At 36.4% G+C, this 18,470-nt stretch overlaps 1 protein-coding gene and 1 pseudogene across 1 annotated transcript in view; both read right to left on the reverse strand.

Moving 5' to 3' along the window:
• RNF169 (ring finger protein 169) overlaps positions 1-18,470 on the reverse strand; it is an 82,047-nt gene that overhangs the window by 21,577 nt on the left and 42,000 nt on the right. Inside the window, exons 3-4 of the mRNA XM_065883214.1 lie at positions 5,827-5,973; positions 252-370 (exon numbers count right to left, since the gene is read on the reverse strand). Coding sequence (XP_065739286.1) covers positions 252-370; positions 5,827-5,973 — 266 coding nt within the window. The remainder of the gene's footprint in view (positions 1-251; positions 371-5,826; positions 5,974-18,470) is intronic.
• On the reverse strand, positions 17,032-17,876 carry LOC136126855 (glyoxalase domain-containing protein 4 pseudogene; annotated as a pseudogene).

Raw genomic sequence — 18,470 nt, forward strand, 5'->3', positions numbered from 1 at the left:
TCAACTCTGCAGCAGAGCAATTAGTACAATCTTACCCTGAGGATACCCGAAATGGGTAAAATTTACTTTTCTTTAAAATTTCAGGTCAGCCCCTTATTCCTAACCCATATTTGAAAGCCAGTTCCCCCATTTTCCCTCACTCCCACCTCCCCCAAAGTAGCTATAACAAACACTTTAAAGCTCCCCCAGTCTCTTTTGTCTCATATCCCAAAATGAAAGAACCCTGACTGGATTCAGTATCAGTCTCTTACCCTGCCAGGAAAGATAAGGAGTAGGAGTTGTTCTTGGAAACAAATGCCGAGCGGTGTGTCTGTATCATCTTGCCTCGAGAAGGTTCTTCATTCTCTGAATCTGAGAGACGTGCAGGACACTGGCAGGAGACAAGGGAGACAACACTGTCCATTTGGGGTTCCCATGGAATCTCCCAAAGCTATTGTTCAAATCTCTCTTTCTATTTTATGTTCTCTCTGAGTTCCAATCTATGTTTCCAACTGCCTCTTGGGATCCCAATCTGGATATCCCAAATGCAGCTCAAACTTAATATATCCAAAATCAAACTCAATATTTCTCTTCTCTAAGTCCCCCTACCAACCCAGTTAGAAGCTTCAATGTCACCCATGACTCTTTCCTTTCCTTTCTTCAAAGTCATAATAACATTGTATAGAGGTTTTGAGTACCCCAACACATCCAAATGTTTTATTTCATCTACTCTTTAACCTACCCCACTAAGAAGGGATTATTACCTTTTACAGATGGCAAACTGAGGCTCAGAGTAGTTAATCTGCCTAGGATTGTAGAGTTAATAACGATGGCACTGTGATCCAGAGCATCTGTCTCCAAACTGCCTCCACGTTATTTCTACTTTGCTCCATTCTACTCCTCCAATGTCTTTCAGATCTAACTCTTCTCATGAATACTCATTGTCACTGCCTTTCCTTAGATTCTCATCATCTTCTGCCTTGACTACTGCAATAATCTACTTATGGGTCTTGCTCTCTCCAGCCTTTCTTCCCTCCAACCCCCTCCATATTATCAAACACACAGACAGAATCCCATCACTCCCCTGCTTAACCATTGGTGACTTCAGGATAAAGTCTAAATACCTCAGCATGATCCAATAACCTTCAGAAACTAGATCCAATCTTCCTCCAAGTTTTTCTCCCACCAGTTCCGACACAGGGAACTCCTTGAGCTCTACTGCAATCATACTACTTTCTACTCTCCACATGTACCATCATAGTCTTTCAAAACTCCTATTCTTTTGCACATGCTATTCGTCCCTTTGCCTAAGATTCTCCTTCCACATTCTCTGCCTATAAAATACTCACTGGCCTTTCAGAGGCATCTTAAATGTCACTTTCGCTTCCAAATACCCTTAGATCAGCTTTTTCCATCTTGCTGATACTCATTCATTTACCTTCATTTTATTTTAGAGTCTCTTTTTGAGAGACTTTAAATTTACATTCAAAGTTTCTTTTACGTGTGTCTTTTGCATACACATATGAGGATTTGCTCATGATTCAATATGAGTGCCTTCTTTATAGGGAGAGCAACTAATCACACTGAACTGTAGCTTCTTATTTAGGAGTCTGATTTCTGCTGTAGACAACAGACTCTTTGAGAGCAAGTGACCACCTTTTCTTTAAAACTTCTGATACCATTATATAGTAGGTAAACAAAAAAAGTCTAATAATCTAATGATTAACCAGTTTTCTAATGATTCAATGACTATCAAAGTTAGAGTTGTAGACAGAGGCATGCAAGGCATCTTTTGGCTCAGAGTACCCTGTATTCCTTAAATGCCTTGTTATTCTCTAGGATGATAGGCACATTCATACAACAGGCTATGTTTCCAACAGCCTTTAAGAAACAGTTGAAGGATTACAATTTACAGAGAAGCTTTTCCATTCTGTAGAGTATCTATCCCTCCTTAAAGAACCCTGTTGTACAAACTATTCACTGGAGAAACTTTAATAGCACTAACCCATTACCAAATTTACTGGAAAGAAAGAAAAAGTTTTGACATCAACAGACTCAACGGGATCAATAATGGCAATTTTTTTTAGGTCTTTCTGCATAATCAATTCGGTACCAAATAAAAGAATGTTCAAATTCCCGCTCTATTACTTAGCTATCACTGTCACTATAGGTTAATTGCTTTACCTTTTTGAGCCTCAGTTTCTCATCTATAAAATTAAAAATGATCTGTCTACTACGTATATTGTGATAAACCATTAAAAACACATGGTGCATTAGCTCACAAGTAGTAAGTGCTCAACAAAAGATAAATTTTATTGATATCAATTTTAATACTATTACTCTTTTAAGAAAAAACTCTGGTATTATAATAGGTATATGCCAGGTTCCTTTTAATTGTTGAAAATAAATTTACATTATTATAAATAAATAATTATATAAACAGAAGGTACCCTGACCCCCAATCCCTCTATATTTCTACCCTCACGAAACCTAGAGCCATAAGATAGGAAAATATTTACCTCTCATCTTTAACTTTGGATAAAAACAAGCATATAGGACTATCGATTCCTAAAATGGAAATCTCTAAAATGATATTTTTTTAAATGTTGTGCCTAAAAAAAATTAAAAGAATGATAATACCCAGGCTTGGCAAGGGTGTGAGGAAATTAGTTTAACACATTTGTTTACTATTGTTTAATACAAACTTTAAAGTTCAAAGTTTAATACAAACTTTCTGGAGGTCAACTGAATAATAAGTACCAAAAAGTCTTAAGAAGTACACTCCCTTTGATCTGATCATTCCACTTCTAGTAATTTATAAGGAACTAATGAGACATGTGGATTTCATCACAGCAGTGGTTTAAGACAGCAAAATATCAACAGATTAATTAACTGGATAAATTCTACAGTAAAGAATAACTAGCAGACCACTAAATAATGATATGGGATTCTTTATTTACGTGGAAAGACATCCAGGACTTATAATTTATTAAAGAAGGTTATAAAACAGTATGTATACTGGGTTACATTTTCTGAAAAGAAAAACAATATATTTTATACACACACACACACACACACACACACACACACACACAAACACAAACACACTTAGAAGTGAAGTCTGGAAGGATATTCACCAAAATGTTTACAGGAGTTATCTCTAGGCTATGGGATGACAAGCAGTTTTTCACTTTCAAGTTTATAATCTTTAGTATGACTATAACTGTTACACCAAATTGTTTTAAAACAATTTGCACTACTGTCGGTATTAACTGCACCATAACAAATCGTAATAAATTAAACATCGTGCCTATTTTCTTTTCTTTCTGAACAAATAATTGTTTCTAGAATAAGCACTTTTCTTCCTCTATTTGGATTCAACTTGATAAACACGTATCAAACACTTGTGATGTGCAAGGTACTATGGGAGATTTAAAAAACAGTAAGACACATTTCCTATACTTAACAAACTTACAAATTAAGTAGAGAAACACAAACACACAAATAACCGTAATGTAAGGAAGAATGAAATAAGTCCTATAAAAGTTACAAAGTGAGGAGAGAAAACTTGAAGAGAATGGATGATGAGAGTGGAGAAAAAGTGAGGAATCCCTATAGGTTCCAGGAAGGTGACAGCTTTTGAACTGGACATGGAAAGATATATAGTCTTTCAACAGGTAAGGTCAGTGGCATTTCAATGAGATGAAACGCAAGAGCAAGGATTCTCAGGAGGGAAAGCATAGATCATACATTTGGGGGAAAGCAAACAGCTCTGTTCCCTGGAGTTCTCGAATGTAAGCAAAAACGGAAAGATAAGCTAGAATAATACTAAGGACCTGAATGTTGGGGTGAAGAGTTCTCATTTAATTCCACAGGAAATGGGGAGCCACTGAGGTTTTTGGAGCAGGACAGTGAAATGATCAGTCCAGCTCTAATCATAATACTCTCTATATAAAATATAATCCTTCAGCTGGCTTTTTACTGAGACCACTTGAGCTTCTTTTCAGTCCCAATATGAATGCATCCTTGGCTAAACTAAATGAAATTATTTGTTCAACACCAAAATTTCTTAAGACATATTTAAAGAAAAATTTTAAAAGTCCTCAAAAATATAAAAGCAAACGGAAAAAAGGTAAAATCACAAAAATCTAAAACTTAAAAGTGTTCATAGATCTGATTTTATTCAATGTACAGGAAATTTTGCAAAACTGGCCATTGCCAATCAGGATTTGTACTTCCTGATTCCTTTTAAGATTAAATTTTAGGTTGATGTAATTAATTTCTACTTCAAAGATTACAGTGGCAAAAGAAAAAATAATTAGAGCAATTTCCCATCCTTGCTATGAATTAATACTGGAGATCATTTCCTGGAGGAAACCTATCTGGCAAGGCCGAAAACAATAGGTTCTTTCTATCAAAAGGACCATAGTAAAGAGTAAGTTCTCTTTGTCAAAATTGGTTTGTCCTAAAAAGAAATGTTTTTCTGGGCTGTTTTCCCTGAGGACACTAATGGACAGTTCTGTTGGGGTGAAGAGGCAGAGTTTGCAGTCTTTAGAGACTACAGACAACAGTTGGGGCTATTAGTCAGAAGACATACTATATGCACAAGACTATCATATATTTTATTCTTGCCTTCCTAGATAAACTGTATTCTCTCCAAAAGCAGTCTTTCTCCTTTTGTAGTTCCCAATGAACAGAGCATTGAGAGTACATAAGCATTTCATATTTGTTAAACTGAATCTTTTAGAAGGTTGGAATGCAAATGATTGTTTTTAACAATAATTAAATAGTAACAATTATTATTATTATAACTGGGGTAAAAAAGCCCCACATATACATTGACAGTCAGCAAATACTATCAATCCAAGAAAGCTTAAGTAATCTCAAATTCTGAAGTTCAGGAAAAATGCCTTTGCAAAGAGTAAACCTAAAGCACAGAGAAATTAAGTAACCTGGCCAAAGTTGTACAATCTGTTACAATGCTGGGACCTGTTTAACAGGCAGACATCAGGTCTAGAGATATTTTTTCCCTCTATTCTGGTATGTTGTCTGTCTTTATATATGGTAAAGTTTTATTAAATCCACCTAATTAAAAATATAGCCTGAAATACTAACAAGCCTGAATCACAAAACATTTTAATAGATATGACTCTAAAGGTATGCTAAGTACATATATCAAGTAATAGAAGATGTCTAATCCAATATGAATTACTAAAGAAAAACAAAACAATTGTAATCATCCATTTGAACCATAATCAGTGGATCCTCCAAAAGTGCTTTCTTGTATTAGTTAAATATACCATTTACAACATTTTCCAGTAATTTGCTTGGTAAATAAGTAATGAAAAAAAATTCAGGCAAGATTTGGCCCAATTAGAAGTATAATTAGGTTAAATTTAAACTAAGTAATCTAATATTGAGGACCTACTTTGTAAATAGAACTGTGCTGTTTCGGGCATTATAAAGAGTAAAGGCAAGTAAAATACAAACTATAAGGAAATCTAGTTGAGGATATAACACATACAGAACTCAGATGTCAAATAACAACTCATAAATCAAAATGACAATATATGTATAAAACTTACCACAAGTAGTAAACTATACTAGGTTTTTCCTCTCACTCACCTTTTTTCCCCACTGCTCCCCCTTAATCTTTCCACACGTCTCATTGTCCCATTCACAAATCATTTTCTCCAGCTCTCCACCCGAATGCTAAGTTCTTCACTACTCTTAAGCAGCACAGTCAATGACTGTTACTATTCACCAAGAAAGGTTTTTCAGATCCACATCACTTGGGCTAATTGCTGATTTTGAGGCAGGTGTCCATCAAAAAGGTGATCTACTTACACGCTCCAGATTTGTCTTCAGTACTAATGGCTCATCTCTTTTTTTCTGTTCATCCATTTTCCTTTTTCCCATTTCTGTATCCTCTGGTAACAGCCTGTGGATTTGATCTTCAGAGGTTTTCTCCTCTTGTAACTTTTCTTCTCTCAGCTAAAAATACAAATCACACCAAGACAGTAGTTTTAGGCAACTATAGACTTAAACCATCTTTTACTCAGTAGTCTATTAGAACAAACAGGAAAGTTTTGAGATTATTTTCTTATTTGCTACAAAGCCCTCTTAATTTTTAAGTCTACTTTTACTTGAATCTTGCCAAACATTCCCTTCATGGCTTAAGATTTAACTTCTCTGCATTCTTGAGCAATATGAAATCACAAAGGCTAAGATAATACACATAATCAAAAAATAGGGTTTATTCACTTAGCCAAAAAAGGTGGAAACTAAAAACTTTCCTTACTCCCATAAACCAGATATAACTGCACTGGACCAGGAGAACAGCAAAGATGTAGGCCACAGAGGGCCAGAGAAGTTGGTCTAGGCAAGACAGGTCTTTGGGCCTACTGGAAACAGAAAAAATGGCTTATCACAGTTCCAACGTCCTACAATTTATGTGGATCTTGTGATCCACAGGATAGGTCAAGATACATTGTCTACAAAGAAAGTTAAGGCAGACTAATATGCTCCTCATTTGGGGGAGGTAGCATGGCATTATGAAAATAAGATGGGTTTTGGAATTTAAAACCTGGGTTCTAGTGGTTCTGTCACTTATTTAGCAGCTATATGATCTTGGGCAAATGAACCACCATATGCTCACCTACAAAACAGGATAACTCTACTTACTTTGCAGATATCGTTGTAAAAAATAAATGAGATAAAAATATAAAGTATTTACTGCAGTATCTTGCTATATACTTACAGTATATCAAGAGTTCCCTTTCCTAACCTCCCTTATTCTCTTTTCATTGCCTAGGATTTTAATAAAATTTAAATGACAATGTATATGAAAGCAATTCTAGGCTATTAATATTTTTAATCATACTTATAAAATAAAACTAAAGAACAAATATTTTTCATTGGCTGTCAACTGGGTTAAAAAACAAAAACAACAATAACAATAAACAACAATAAGATTTAGTCTTATCTTTCCAATTTCCATAGGTATGACTCCAATAAGCCTGAACTAGTCTTTAACATGCTGGGTCTAATTCAAGAGGTTATGAATATGCAAAGAACACCATAAACAATGTTACATCAGGAGGAGACTCAAATGAAATAATGTACTCCCAACTCTGCCCAAGTCAAACAAGAACACAAGAGGAAGAAAGCTAACCCATAGCTAGGCAGAAAGCAAACCTGAAGTCTATGCTAACTGCCCACATGAAAGATCAATGCCTTTTTATGATCTTACATCAATGCCTTTTAATGATCTTAGATGACCACAGGCTACAAAGGGGCATTTCACTTTTAGAGGATAGAAAGGCAGAGTGGCACACACAAAAAACAGGTTTTAGCATCACGTTATCATTTACTGAACTCTATGTGTCAGGTGCGGAGCTAAAGCACTGTTACATTATCTCATTATCTCTACTTTAAAAATTAAAAAACAAAACTAAGGTTTAAAAAAAACTATGGCAAATTCACAGAGCCATAGCCTTGGAGCTGGAATTCAAACCTATGTTTACCTCGGTTGTTCTCAACCAAAGATGATTTTGCCTCTCAGGATACATCTGGCAATGTCTGGAGACACTTTTGACTGTCACAACTGAGGCGATAAGGTGTGTGGTGCTACTGGCATCTAGTGGGTAGAGGCCAGGAACTGCTACTAAACATCCGAAATGCACAGGATAGCCCCCAACAATATATACATACACAGACGTTGCTATTTTTAAAAAACTAAATATTAAATTTCCTGTTTTATGTATTTTAGTGTTATTTTGCTTTGTGCTTGTGTTTACATACTACATTCTCTGGCTTTTCTAGTGTTTTAGAATGCATCCTTTGCCTCCTAATAATGTTTATGGCTGCTCTCAAAGTTTTTGACAATAAACTTGTGTGTTGTTGGCAAAACAACCTTCTCATTGCAGTGTTGAGTCTCTGCTAACACAGCATCACCTTAAAGGTAAAAATTTACAAAATTGAAAAACCCATATATACATTTAAATCTTCACATGAATCATGTTGGTGTTTTCTCTATATTGGGTTCTGCAGATGCTTTTTTTTTGGTCCCTTCTGATGGTTATTTATAAGGACTTGAGAACTTGGTATCTAGGAAAGAGTTTTTATATTCAGCAAAAATGACTCGGTGTCAGGAAATAGCATATAAACTTGAATAAGAAGTATCAATAGCTGCTGTTTACTGAACTCTTCCATGTTTTGGGCATTAAGTTTATAGAGCTTACCTTATCATTATCATTTTATAGACACAAAAATTAACATTCAGTGGTTATTTCCTGAAGTCAGTGTTTGAATATCGAAGATCTTAGATTTTAAAGCAAACCACTGGCTTCAAATACCACGGTTTCTCAACCTCAGCACTACTGACATTTTGGGTTAGATAATTCTTTGTTATGGGGAGCAGGTCAGAGTCTGAGTAGAAGGCTTATTCATGAATACTTTATTGGGTAGCAGGAGTTAAGGATCGAGTAGTATAACAAGGAGAGACAGCGAGCCAATAAAAGTGGTTGGCTTGACAGTTGGCTACAGAAGACAATATGAGAAACTGTATGCAATGCAGCTCAAGACTATCAATCAGAAGTGAGAAAGGGGGAAGCATATATATATATATATATATATATATATATATATATATATATATATATATAGACTCCCACTTCCTGCTGACCAAAGTTTGCTCCACTGGATGTTAAATACCCCTGACGCTGGCTCAAGTAAGTTCTCATGGTAGGGACTGCAGCAGCAACCACAGAGAAGCCCTAGAGCTAAAAGCAAGAGGCAAGCAGTAGGAGCCAAAACAAAAGAGATCTCAGCTTGTACCAAGTGAAGCCGCCCACCACTGTAAGTGGAATGCTTATTACTGCCTCCATTTTTTTTTTTTTTTAATTTATTGGCCACGCCCAGCAGCTCACAGGATCTTAGTTTCCTGACCAAAGATGGAACGCATGCCCCCTGCAGTGGAAGCCGGGAGTCCTAACCGCTGGACTGCCAGGGAAGTCCCTGCCTCCATTTTTAGACGCTAATTATTAAAGAAAAACTATTGATTTCTGTACAGTAATCTCATTCTCAGCCACACTATCAAGAGTACAATGTAATTTTTTTCCTCAAAATATCTTTACTTTTTCATCATTAATTTTTATAAATAAACGTTTTTGGTTTTTTTTTTTTGGCCAGGCCGCGTGGCATGTAGGATCTTAGCTCCCCGACCAGAGATCGAACCCCTGAAGTGGAAGCACAGAGTCTTAACCACTGGACTGCCAGTGAATTCCCAAAAATAAACTTTTAAAAATTAAAGCATTATATACAGTGTACAAATCATAAATGTAAAGCATGACAAATTATACAAAATAAGCACATCCATGTAACTACCACCCAGATCAAGAAACAATATATTACCAGTACCCCTTGTGCCTATTCTTCACCCCAAAGTAACCATGATCCCAGCTTCCCACACCGAAAAGAATCATTTCACCTATTTCTGAAATTTATATAAGTGGAATCTTATATATGTATTGAATTTGTCTTCCTTCAGTCAACATTCCATTTGTGAGATTCATCCATGTAGTTGCATGTAGTAGGTTGTTCTTTCTCATTGTTTTATAGTATTCCATTGTTTGACTACAAAACAACAATTCTATTGCTAATGGATATTTGCATAGTTATTAATTTGTAGCTATTTACAAATAAACTGCTATGAACATTCTTGTGTATGTATCCTGATACACATACTGTTCTGTGCGGTATATTCTAAAAGAGAAGCTGTTTAGTCATAACGCACGGGTACACTGCCATAGTTTCCCCAAATTGGTTGTACAAATTACACTCCCACCCCAACCTGCAATGTAGCAGAATGACAGTTGCTCTCAACCTTGTTAACAGTATTGTCTATTTTAGCCATTTCAGTGCATATATATTGATACTGCATTATGACTTCAATTTGCATTTCTCTGATGACTAACGATCTAGAGCAGCTTTTCATGTCTTTATTGACTATTTGGAAATTCTCTTTTATGATGTGCCTCTTCACATCGTTGCCCTTTCTCCTTTAAAATATTTGGGATTTTCCCTAGTAATTTGTAGGAGTTATTTATATTTTTTGAATATGAGGCAGTTTTCAAGAAAAAAAAATATACCTACAAGATATATATACCTACAAGATACATACATACACCCACCCACACTACCCCTCTCACGGTAGCTTGTCTTTCTTTTTTTTTTTTTTTTTGCGGTACGCGGGCCTCTCACTGTTGTGGCCTCTCCTGTTGCGGAGCACAGGCTCCAGACACGCAGGCTCAGCGGCCATGGCTCACGGGCCCAGCCGCTCCACGGCATGTGGGATCTTCCCGGACTGGGGCACAAATCCGTGTCCCCTGCATCAGCAGGCGGACTCTCAACCACTGCACCACCAGGGAAGCCCGCTTGCCTTTTTCACTCTCCTGTTAGTGCCTTTTAAAGACAAGATGCTCCAGGTTTTAATACAGTTTAATTTAACATTAGTGTTTTTTATATCCCATTTCAGAAATTCTCTCATGGTATCTTTAAGGAGCTTATTATTTGACCTTTCACATTTAGATCTACAATCCACTTTGAACTGATTTTTAAAAGATCAACTATGTTAAGGCATAATCTACATACGATAAAATGATCACATGGAATGCACAGCTCGATGAATTTTGACAAATGTATATATCCATGTAAGTGTAACCCTAATCAAGATACAGAACATTTTTACCACCCAAAAAAGTCCCTTCAAACCCACTAGTGGGAATTCCTTGGCAGTCCAGTGGCTAGGACTCTGTCCTTTCACTGCCGAGGGCCCAGGTTCGATTCCTGGTCAGGAAACTAAGATCCCACAAGCCTTGCAGCACAGACAAAAACAAAAACAAAGACAAATGACAAAAAAAAACCCACTAGTAATCAATCTCCCATGCCACTCAGCCCTAAGCAACCCTTAATCTTATAACTATGACTACAGATTAGTTTTGCCTGTTATAAAATCATAAAGCATATATTCCTTTATGTCAGGATTCATTCACAGCATATTTTTGATATTCATCCATGTTACTAAGTTTATTATATTATATTCCTTTTATGGATGAGTTATATTCCATTGTATGAATATACCACAATTTGTTTATCCATTCAAGTATTGTACATTTGGGTTGTATTCAGTTTGGGGCTGTTATAAAGCTGTTATGAACATTCATGTCTTTTTGTGAACAGATGTTTTTATTTTGCTTGTCTAAACAGCTACAAGTGGAATTGCTGGGTCAAGTAGTAAGTATATGTTTAAATTTATAAACTGCCAAAATGTTTCCCATGGAGGTTATACCATTTTACACAGTCAGCCCTCCACATCCGTGGGTTCCACCATCAGTGGATTTAACCAACCACAGGTCAAAAATCAATCTGTCTTTGGTGGAACCCATGTACACCAATCTCACAGACACCAAAGGCCAACTGTACTCTGCGATTTTATATAAGGGACTTGAGCATCCATGGATTTTGGTATCCACGGGTTTCTGGAACCATTCCCCCACAAATACCGAGGGAGGATTATATTCCCACTAACAATGCATGAGAGTTCCAGCTTATTTACATTCTCATACTCATTTGGACACGTGGAATTCTTAGCCTTTTAATTTTAGCTATTCCAGAGGATGTAGGGGATATCCTATATGTGATTTTAATGAGTATTTCCCTGCTGCTTAATTATGTTGAGCATCTTTTCATATGTTTAGTAGCATGTCTTCTTTTGTGAAGTGTCTATTTTTAATAAAACCTTTTATCCTATTTTTTTAACCTTATTATCAGGTGCATGAGTTTTTTTTTATAAGTTCTGGATAAAAGTCCACTGTTAGATACACATTTTGAGAATATCTTCTCTCAGTCTTTGCTCTGCCTATTTCTTAAATGAGTGGAGGTTTTTTACTTTAATAAAATTCAATATCATTTTTTTCTTCTGTGATTAGGATTTTTTCGGTTCTTGACTAGTAAATCTTTGCCTACCCCAAGGTCAATAACTTTTTCTTCTGTTTTCTTCTGCATAGTTTTAGCTTTTACATTTAGTCTATGATGCATTTTGAATTAATGTTTGTATATGGTATAAAGGAGAGATCAAGATTGACTTTTACTTATTCATAGGATATTCACTTTGTTCCAGCACCATTGTTGAAAAGATTGTTCTTTTGCCACTGAATTACTTTTGTGCCTTTGTGAACATCAACTCACTATATATGAGTGGGTTTATTCCAGGACTATACTCTATTCCACTGATTATATGTCTTTTCCTTATGCCGACACCATAGTGTCTTGATGACTATCATTTTAAAATCTGTAAGTCATCCAATAATAACAGTCATTATGCGCAGACAACATGATCCTCCATGTAGAAAATCCACCAGAATCTACAAAAAAGCTACTAAAACTACTAAATGAGTTTAGGATAAAATATCAAAATATAAAAACCAACAGTATTTTTACATACTCGCAAGAATTATAACACTTACAGTAATATCCAAAAATGTGAAGTACTTAAGATAAATCTGACAAAATATCTGGAAAGTGAAAACCACAAAACACTGCCAAGAGAAACTAAAGAAGACCTAAATAAACAGAAGAATACCATGTTGACGGATATGAAGACTCAATTATTGAGATGTCAGTTCTCCCCAAATTGATCTATAGACCCAATGCAATCCCAATCAGAATGCCAGCAAGTTTTTTTGTAGAAACTGGCAAGCCAATACTAAAATTGAGATGGATATACAGAGAACCAAGAAGCCAAAATAACTTTGAAAAAGAACAAAATTGGAGGATTAATACTAATGGATTTCAAGACTTATTATAAAGCTACAATAATCAAAACAGCATGGTATTGGTGTGAAAATAAACAGATCAATGGTACAGATACAATACAGAGTTTAGAAATAATCCCATAAATATATGGGTAACTAATTTTTGACAAAGGTGCAAAAGGCAATCCAATGGAGAAAGGATAGTCTTTTCAACAAATGGTGCCAGAATAACTGGGAAATCCATACACACACCATATATAAAAACTCAAAATGGATCACAGACCTACATGTAAAGCCTAAAACTCTAAAATGTCTGGAAGAAAACATAGGAGAAAATCTTTGTGACTTTGGGCTGGGAAAAGAATTCTTGGATATAACACCAAAAGCAAAATCCACAAAGGAAAAAAAACGTATAAACTGTATTTTTTAAAAAATAAATAAATGTATTTATTTTTGGCTGCTTTGGTTCTTTGTTGCTATGAGCGGCTTTCTCTAGTTGCAGCAAGCAGGGGCTACTTTAGTTGTGGTGTGCGCGCTTCTCATTGCAGTAGCTTCACTTGTTGCAGAGCATGGGCTCTAGGCGCAGGGGCTTCAGGAGTTGTGGCACGTGGGCTCTAGAACGCAGGCTCAGTAGTTGTGGTCCACAGGCTTAAATGCTCTGCGGCATGTGGGATCTTCCCAGACCAGGCCTCGAACCCGTGTCCCCTACATTGACAGGCGGATTCTTAACCACTGTGCCACCAGGGAAGCCCTAAACTGTATTTTTTGAAAGTTAAAAACTTCTACCCATCAAAAGGCTCTAAGAAAATGAAAAGACTGACACACACTGGGAGAAGAATATTTGCAAAGCATATACCTGTTAAGACTTGTACCTGAAGATCTTTCAAAATTCAACAGCAAGAAAATACAAATAAACACATGAAAAGATGCTCAACATCACTGGTCATCAGGGAAATACAAATTAAAACCACAATGAGATACCACTACACACCAGTTAGAATTGCTAAAATTAAAAAGACTCACCACAGCAAACGTTGACAAACCAGAACTTTCATACTCTACTGGTAGGAATTAAAATGGTAAAACCACTTTGGAAAAGTTTGGCAGTTTCTTAAAAAAGGACACACACCTACCATATGATCTAGCCTTCTCATGACTAAGTATTTACCTAAGAGAAAAAAAATTTTATTCTATACAAAGACTTGCATGTGAATGTTCACAGTAGCTTTATTTGTAATAGCCAAGAACTGGAAACAACCCAAATGTCTATTAACGGGCAAATAGATAAACAAATTGTGACATACCCATACAATGAAATAGTATTCTGCAATAAAAAAGAATAAACTATTGATACATGTAATTAGTGAATGAATCTCAAAATAATTATGCTGAGTAAAAAAGCCAAATAGAAAGGCATAAACAACTTATGCCAAAAAGAACAAACAGGTTAACTGGACTTCATCAAAATTAAAAACTTTTGTGCAAAGGACACTATCAAAAAAGTGAAAAGACAACCTATAGAGTGGGAGAGAATATTTGCAAATCATGTATCTGATAAGGATTTAATATTCAGAATACATAAAAAACTTACAACTCAACAACCAAAATACAAACAACCCAATTCAAAACTAAGCAAAAGATTTGAATAGACATTTCTCCAAAGAAGATATAAAATGATCAATAAGCACATGAAAAAAGGCTCAACATCATTATTCATTAGGGAAATGCAAATCAAAACCTAACGAGATACCCACTAGAATGATTATTTTTTTAAAACTCAGAAAATAACAAGTGCTAACAAGAACATGGAGTAATTGGAGCCCTCATACATTGCTAGTAGGAATGTAAAATGGTGCAGCTGCTGTAGAAAACAGTATGACGATTTCTCAAAAAATTAAACATTCAATTATTCCCATGACCCAGCAATTCCACTCCTAATTATATACCCAAAATAAAACCAGGAGTCAAACAGATACTTGTATTCCAATGTTTATTGCAGCATTATTCACAAGAGCCAAAAAGTGGGAAGGAGATGAAAGGATCAACAAAATGTGATATATGCATACAATGGGATATCCAGCCAAAAAAAGGAATGTAGTACTAAAACATGTTACAATGTGAATGAACCTTGAAAACATTATGCTGAGTGAAATAAGCCAGGTCACAAAAGGACAAATACAATATGATTCCACTTACATATCTAGAATAGGCAAATTTGTAGAAAGAAGGTTACAGGTTACTAGGGCCTGGGGTGATGGTGGTAGAATGGGGAGATATTAATGGGTACACAGTTTCTGTTTGGAGTGATCAAAATATTTCAGAAAAAGAAAGCAGTTTTGATTGCACAACACTGTGAATGTACTTAAGGCCGCTGAATTGTACACTTGAAGTGGTTAAATTGGCAAATTTTATGTCATATATATTTTACAGCACAACCTATTATATAAGTATCATGAAGTTCCAGCTAGCTTTCTATCCTTTTAGATACTACAATAAACAATCTGGGGGCTTCCCTGGTGGCGCAGTGGTTGAGGGTCTGCCTGCCGATGCAGGGGACACGGGTTTGTGCCCCGGTCCGGGAGGATCCCACATGCCGCGGAGTGGCTGGGCCCATGAGCCATGGCTGCTGAACCTATGTATCCCGAGCCTGTGCTCCGCAACGGGAGAGGCCACAACAGTGAGAGGCCCGCATACCGCAAAAAAAAAAAAAAAAAAAAAATCTGTATGACAGGTTTCTCAAGCCAATATCCTAGTAGCAGGCTTCAACTAGTCTTCTAATTAGAATCAGGTAGTTGAACTGTCTAACAGCTAAACACAGGAGCAAACAGAATTCCTAGCCATAGGGCAAGGTGCCGTCAAAGGAATAGACTGTTGAGCTCACTAGATTCTTAAATCCTGTTCATGGAAGGGTGGAGATGTCTATAGAATATTTGTAGCTAATCCATATATCTTGAATAATACTCATTTCACCATGAAAAATTATTTATCTTCATAATTGTAGAATCTGAGTGATGGGTATACAGGGGTTTTATTGTTCATTTTATTGTTTTTTTATATTTGTTTAAATATTACACAAATTAAAAATTTAGAAATCATTTATAACATCCATTATGCAAGTTAAAAAACCTCAGATGCTGGGTGATTATAGAAATAATTGAAGGGCTTATAGGAGCCTATGCAGAGAAAGTTCTGATTATAGTCTCTCAAATGCTAAGTAACTACTCCAGAGTATGTATTCCCTATTAGTACTTCAATGTTAACTAGCCATCCTTAGAGTTTAAAGCGAAACACATATACACCACACTGTTTCAAATGAAATATTTTAAAATACATTTCATAACATCCAGAACATACTTCTATCACGGATTTTTAACACAAATTGCTTGTGTCCAATTGCTTGTTTTCAAATTTCCCTTCCCTCAGACACTATGAGCTTCTATCAACCTTGGAACCATGCTATTCATCCTTGATTTCCCCCCTCCCACTTTAGTTCTGGACATAGGGCCTGTATTCAATAAGTTTAATTCCACAGATATTTACAGAGCACTACAAGTCTGTGTGTTAGGCACTGCTTTTAGTGCTGAGGATACAGCCCTGATCAAAAATGACAAAGTTGTTTGCATGGTGCTTAGATTCTATAAGAATGTGATTGAAATGAAAGATGTGATGGGACTAATCAATTTTCAAAAGGTCTTCCAACTAATATTCTCTGCAATACAAACTATACCTATTTTGGTGACTCTACCAGTCCCCATGCTTTGGGGAGCTTCTCTCAATTCCACAATAAAAGGTAACCAACCCGACAGTGCCATGAACACAGGGCTGGTGGGAAGAGTGCTGCTCAATGGCATTTTTTTAAAATTTGGATTTAATTGTTCTCATTAAATCTACATGCTTATCAAAATTCCCTTCATCCCCAACCAAAGATAATGTTCCATATAGCTGTCCCAGGCTGGAGAAGAATTTATTACTAATCTAACACAGTCACACACAGAATATGCCCTTACAGTGACGGCGCAGATGTCAGCAAGAGTTCTCCTCTAAATGGACTGATAATGATAGGATTTTCTCTCTAAAATATATCAGAGCTCTCAAAGGTTAAAATACACAAATTTTCACCACTCCAGCCTCTTTGCCTGTATAGGAAACCATCAAGTTGCGAGAGCATTTATCACACATCAGGCCTCACAGGTGTTTGACAGGAATCACTAACGCCTGTTCCACGTGATGTCTTCAGTTAACCTGAAGCCTTTGGTTTATTCTGTGGAGCAAACCATTCATCTCTTTTAACTTCTGCCATTGCATCAGCCAACAATTTGCTTCCCTCTGGATCCATCTTCGAGAGTTCTCAAAACGCTTCTTCCCCCACAAAGCAAATTTCATGTCCATCAGGGTCAGTCAGAATGATCACTTGCACTGTTGCTTTCCCTGGAGTGTCCAGACTCACGAGGAGAGTCAGAATCTTCTGATTCTCCCTTTTTATCAAGTCTTCTAAGTCTGACAACTCTTTCTGGGGGCAAGAAAAGGCAATTCGTCCAAAAGCTGCTTGCATGATCAACTGCCCCCTGGATGCCCTGTAGCTCCAGCTTAAACTGGTTATCAGCACAGCCCAGCAAAACTCTGTGCTTCTTTTCATCTTTTTCATAAATTTTCATTCCCAGCAGATTAGACCAGTAGTTCAAGGACTTCTGAAGATCAGAAACTGCTAGAGTTACTTTTAATACAGGATCTGACTGAGGTGGACTGTGGTTCTGCAAATAGAATTTATATCCTCTGGGGGCTTTGGTTTCAAAGACACCTACTGCGACTTCATTGAGTGGCCACTCCAGCTTCCTGGCTTTGCAGACAGCCTGGCTAGAAGCAAGCGTGATACCCATGAAGTCACTGCCAAGCTAGTCTCCGATGCCATAACTGTAAGTCAGTTCTGCAACAAAATGATCATCCTCAGGTCCAAATTCTATCACTGATTTACTCCATTTCCCATCATAAGGCCTTCATCCCCAGGACATAACAATAGAAACACACCATCTGGAAGTGGTTTCCCACTTTGAACATGAAGTGCAGAGCCCTGAGAGTCGCCATGACCACCTACACTACCCACCCCTCACGCATACAGCGCCGCGCTGCCCACAGGTGACACCAGCACAGTAATCCCAATGGCACTTTAAAGATTAGAGGCTCATGCATCCATAATTTTCTCATTTTCGTATCTAAATTGGTAAAATGGTCCACCACCCTCTGATAGTAGACTACAGAAATAATTTGTGAGAGTTGTAGGACCTTCTAGCCTCATGGTGTTTCCTTAATCTTTCCCCTAACACACAACTAACAGATTTTTCCTATAAAATATTATATATAAAAACATATAGTAAATTATATGAGTTATACATATATAACTCATTTCCTACATTTTCTAGTTATCTCTGGGCCAAAGGTTCTCAAACTGGGACCCCAGACCCTTAAGAGGATTCACAAAGGTAGTGATGGAAATCTTTAATTTTCAATATATTTTTAACAATCTAACAAATCATATACTTATAGTCCATAAGGTTCTACCCACTAAATACCTCAATAAATAGGTTGAATACATTTTTGTTGCTTATCTAGGGCTTATTCTTTAATAGAAGACATTAACAATATTTTAAATTATTAAGGGGGTTATGAAAAGAATATATA

This window comes from Phocoena phocoena, chromosome 8 (assembly GCF_963924675.1).
Source record: "Phocoena phocoena chromosome 8, mPhoPho1.1, whole genome shotgun sequence".
NCBI lineage: Eukaryota > Metazoa > Chordata > Mammalia > Artiodactyla > Phocoenidae > Phocoena > Phocoena phocoena.